This window comes from Penaeus monodon, chromosome 44 (genome assembly GCF_015228065.2).
Source record: "Penaeus monodon isolate SGIC_2016 chromosome 44, NSTDA_Pmon_1, whole genome shotgun sequence".
NCBI lineage: Eukaryota > Metazoa > Arthropoda > Malacostraca > Decapoda > Penaeidae > Penaeus > Penaeus monodon.
Genome location: NC_051429.1, coordinates 6,031,506 through 6,036,505, shown reverse-complemented (window position 1 = coordinate 6,036,505; position 5,000 = coordinate 6,031,506). Strand labels below are relative to the sequence as shown.

The window sequence follows — 5,000 nt, the reverse complement described above, 5'->3', positions numbered from 1 at the left end:
ATATGATTATGATACATGAAAGTCGTTTCTTTCATAACCTTCCTGATCAAAGATATGAGGCACATGCAAAAGACTTCTGTAACTTGGTTCAGGATTGTAATGACATGTCAAAAGTGTCATTTGGGGCTAAGGACTGTGGAAAGAGGTATTCATCAGATAGGGCTCAAATGATGTACAAGGAAAGACTGAAGGAGAGTACACAACTGAAAGTGGAATCCACAGGGAAATATTTTGCATGTGAGGTGTGTGGCAAGGAATTGTGTCAAGAAAATCACGTCAGCATTGACATGAGAGTCCACACAAAGGAGAAACTATACAACTGGGAGATTTGCAATAAGACATTCCCATCCAAAAGTGATCCAGAAAAGCACGTTGACATACATACAAAGGGGAAGCCATACAACTGTGGTATTTGCAATACAGCTTTCCCATATGAATCTAGTTTTTTCAATCATATGATAATGCATACAGAGGAGAAACCATATAGCTATGAACTATGCAACAAGGCCATCTCAGAGAAACATAATCTGGTGCATACAAAGAAGAAATCATATACCTGTGACACTTGCAGTAAGACATTTTCTGAGAGAAGTTACCTTGTACAGCACATTAGAGTACATACAAAAGAGAAGCCATACAACTGCGACATTTGTAACAAAGCATTCACATGGAAACGTAGTCTGGTAAGGCACATGAGAACACACACTAAGAAGCCATACAGTTGTGAAATTTGTAACAAACACTTCTCAACCAAATCTAATGTTGCAATTCATATGAGCGTACATACAAAGGAGAGGCCATACGAATGTGAGATTTGTAACAAAGGTTTTTCAAAGAAAACCCGTCTAGAAAGTCATATGACAGTACATACAAAAGAGAAACCATACAGCTGTGAGATTTGCAACAAGGGCTTCTCATATAAATGTAGTTTAAAGATTCATATGAGAATGCATAGAAAGGAGACATACAGCTGTGAAATTTGCAACAAAGCCTTCTCATATAAATCTAGTCTAGAGATTCATAAGAGAATGCATAAAAAGAAGACATACAGCTGTGAAATTTGCAATAAGGCCTTCTATGTGAAAAGTCGTGTAATAATCCACATGAGAGTACACACAAAAGAGAAGCCATACTGCTGTGAGATTTGCAATAAATCCTTCTCATTAAAAAGTCATCTAGTAAGACACATAAGAGTTCATACACAGGAGAAACCATATAGCTGTGAGATTTGCAATAAAAACTTCTCAGATAAATCTGGCAAAATAAAACATATGGGAGTACATATGAAGGAGAAGCCATACTGGTGTGAGTTTTGCAATAAGGGTTTCTCACAGAAAGGTAGTCTAGTGAGACATATAAGAGTACATACAAAGGAGAAGCCAAATTAGTAATAAGGCCTTTGCTTTGAAAGGTGGTTTAGTAAAGCACATGAGAGTGCATACAAAGGGTAAGCCATAAGCCAGATGCATCTTATATATTAAAAGTTATCTTTTTCTGATTTGTGCTGTATATGTTATTCTTAATATGTAGTTTTGTCAAGTTTGATTAAGTTTTACACAATATGACTTGTGTTTTAGTCTCCAAAGACTTTTCATCCACATACACTGCTGTCACTGACTAGGGATGATTAGAGAGATGGCCACGAATGTTCACAGTGTTCGAAGAAGATGCTCCTCCCCTTCATCAGTAAAGTCACAGATGTGGAAGTCGTTGGCTGATTTATACAAGAGTGTTCAGACTTCTAGCATGATTTTAGATCAAGATTACAGGAGGAAACCTCTTGTATTCTATATAAAGTAGTATATATATATTTTTTTTTCTAAGGAAATGTAAATTGATTCAAGGAAGTAATTTTGATATATACGAGTCCACATGCAGAGACACACACTTATATTTGCATCTCCGTGTATATTTATCTGTGTATATGTCTGAAATATATTAGTTGGCAATTGTAGTTTCCTAAAACCATGAGAAAGAATTCAAGATAACTTATTGTTAGCATCTTGAAAAAGGCATAAATGGGAAAGAATATATGCACCACTAGATATGTATTTCAAGCGTTTCATTACATCTTCAGAAATACATATGTAATTCTAGTTCAGAAATGATCAAAGTGTATTAAATGCCTTTGTTGCATGGGGCAGCTATCCATTTTCATTCATACTTCATATGTCTATTACAATGAACACTAAAAATCCATATCCTTACAGTCCATTGACAATGGTCATCAGCATGTGTGAGGGTTTGGCAGTGCGGCTTTTAACTAATGTAATATACATTTTATATGGACATTTTCACATAATTATATTACATTCTTATACATATTCATACTCACACACACATACATGTATACATACATACATACATATATATGCACACACACACACACAAACACACACACACACACACACACACACACACACACACCCACACAACACACACACACACACAATATATATATATACAAATATATATATATATAATATATATATATATATATATATATATATATATATATATATATATATATATATATATATATATATATATTACTTACGAGATTACTTATGAGCATTTATTTAAGATTATTTATGAGCATTGATTTAAGATTTCATTCATTATATATATATATATATATATATATATATATATATATATATATATATATATATAATATATATATATATATATATGTGTGTGTGTGTGTGTGTGTGTGTGTGTGTGTGTGTGTGTGTGTGTGTGTGTGTGTATGAATATATATGAACACAAACACACACACACAAACACACACACACAAATACACACACACCCATACACATATTGATATCAGTTATATAAACACATATATATTTTTTCTATCCGAAGCTGCTACATTTCATTATTATTATTATTATCATTATTATTATTATTATTATTTAGGTTCATTTATTTTGGCTCATGATTTCCTTCTTTTTTTGGGGGGGTGTTTATCATTTACTCCTGTTTTTATGAAGAAGAGCTTATTATTAATATTTTGATTGTTATTTTTAGTATTATTTATCATTATACTATTATTATATATTATATATTATTACTTAATTATTTTTTATTATTATTTTCTACATTTTTTATATTTTTTTATATTTCGGTTATGACTATCATAAAGCTCCACTTTCTTGTTGGTGCTCCATCAAAGAACAACAAACCCGAGCCGTGTTATATATATATATATATATATATATATATATATATATATATATATATATATATATATATATATATATATAAAGGACGCGGGTTTGTTGTTCTTTGCTGGAGCGCCAACAGGAGCGACAACCCAAAAGGAACTCAATCACGGCTAAAAGATTCAAAATTACGATTAAATATATTATCTTATCTTATAATAATAAAAAAGATGATTAGTAAATAATAAGATAATCAATAATAATAAAAAAATAAATACTTAATAAATAAATAATAATAAATAAGTAATAAATAAAATAATAATAAATTTATTTTCTCTATCTATTTATCTATGTATCTATGTATCTATCTATCTATTTGCCTATCTATCTATCTATTTATCTATCTATCTATCTAATCTATTTATCTATCTAATCTATTTATCTATCTATCTATCATTCTATCTATCCATCTTTCCATCTATCTACCTATCTCTCTGTCTATCTGTCTATCTATCTATCTATCTATCTATCTATCTGTCTGTCTACCCATCTATCTATCTATCTACTTACTTCTTTTCCTTATTTTATCTTACTTACCTCTTTATCTCCTCCTTAACTCTCCTTCAATCCTCTCGGAAAATCGAGGAAAAAAGAAAAAAAAAAAGATACTAATCATTAACTAAAATTTGTTTTTCTTGATGTTGAAAGAGACGAGGATTTGGCTTTGTTGAAGTTCGCGTAAGTTGAATCCGGATTAAATTGCCGTTCGCGTATATATGCATATATAAGATATATATATTCATATATGTGAATATATGATATATATGTATATATTTATATATATATATATATATATATGTAAATGTATGTATAATATTAATCTAAAGTTTTATATACATAAACATACATAATAATAAATAATATAAAATATATTAGTATATAATATATATAGATATATATATATACTAATATATAATGTTATAATTTACTATATATAATATATTATATATTATTTACTATATATTATTATATATATATATATATATATTATTAATATTAAATGTGTATTTACATATATATATACTATATATATTATATATATATATATATTAGTATATATATATATATATAATATATGTGTTGTGTGTTGTGTGTGTGTGTGTGTGTGTTTTAATTGTGTTGTATGTGTATATGTGTGTATAACTTTATATAATACATATAGTATTACTACAAAATTTAGCATTACAGGCAATCAATCGTATATATATACAATATTTTATATTATATTTTAATATATGTATAAATATACTTACATATATATGTATAAATATAAATATATGTGTATATATACATAAACATACATAATATATACATACACATACATTATATATATATATATATATATATATATATATAATATATTTATATATATTAAAATATATATAGTTGGATATGTGTTGATGTGTGATGTTTTATTGGTGTTGTTGTTATGTATATGTATAATTTTATCATATATATATCTATATATATATTATATTTATATGAATTTTGTTTATATATATATATATATATCTTATATCTAAATTAAAAATTATTTAAATTATAAGTGTATATATATATAGTGTATATATCTATATAACTTTGGATATATAAGTACATATTAGCATTAGAACAAAAATTTAGTATTACAAAAACATCAAATCGTACAGTAATTATTTCAACTCACCGAAAATTATGATTTCCGAGCCCTCTTATTGGTTCCTTGTTTTGTGAGTCTTACACTCACGAAAGGGCCACCGGACCTTATATTTGCTGCCTGGACTGTGAGAAGCCTTT

The 5,000-nt window shown here is 27.8% G+C and overlaps 1 protein-coding gene across 1 annotated transcript in view; it reads left to right on the top strand.

Moving 5' to 3' along the window:
* Positions 1 to 2,054, top strand: part of LOC119568494 (zinc finger protein OZF-like) — a 2,288-nt gene extending 234 nt beyond the window's left edge. Inside the window, exon 1 of the mRNA XM_037917030.1 lies at positions 1 to 2,054. This exon is cut by the window's left edge and continues 234 nt beyond it. Within this exon, the coding sequence (XP_037772958.1) occupies positions 1 to 1,388 (1,388 nt within the window). The 3' untranslated portion in view covers positions 1,389 to 2,054.
* The last annotated feature ends 2,946 nt before the right edge of the window (positions 2,055 to 5,000 follow it).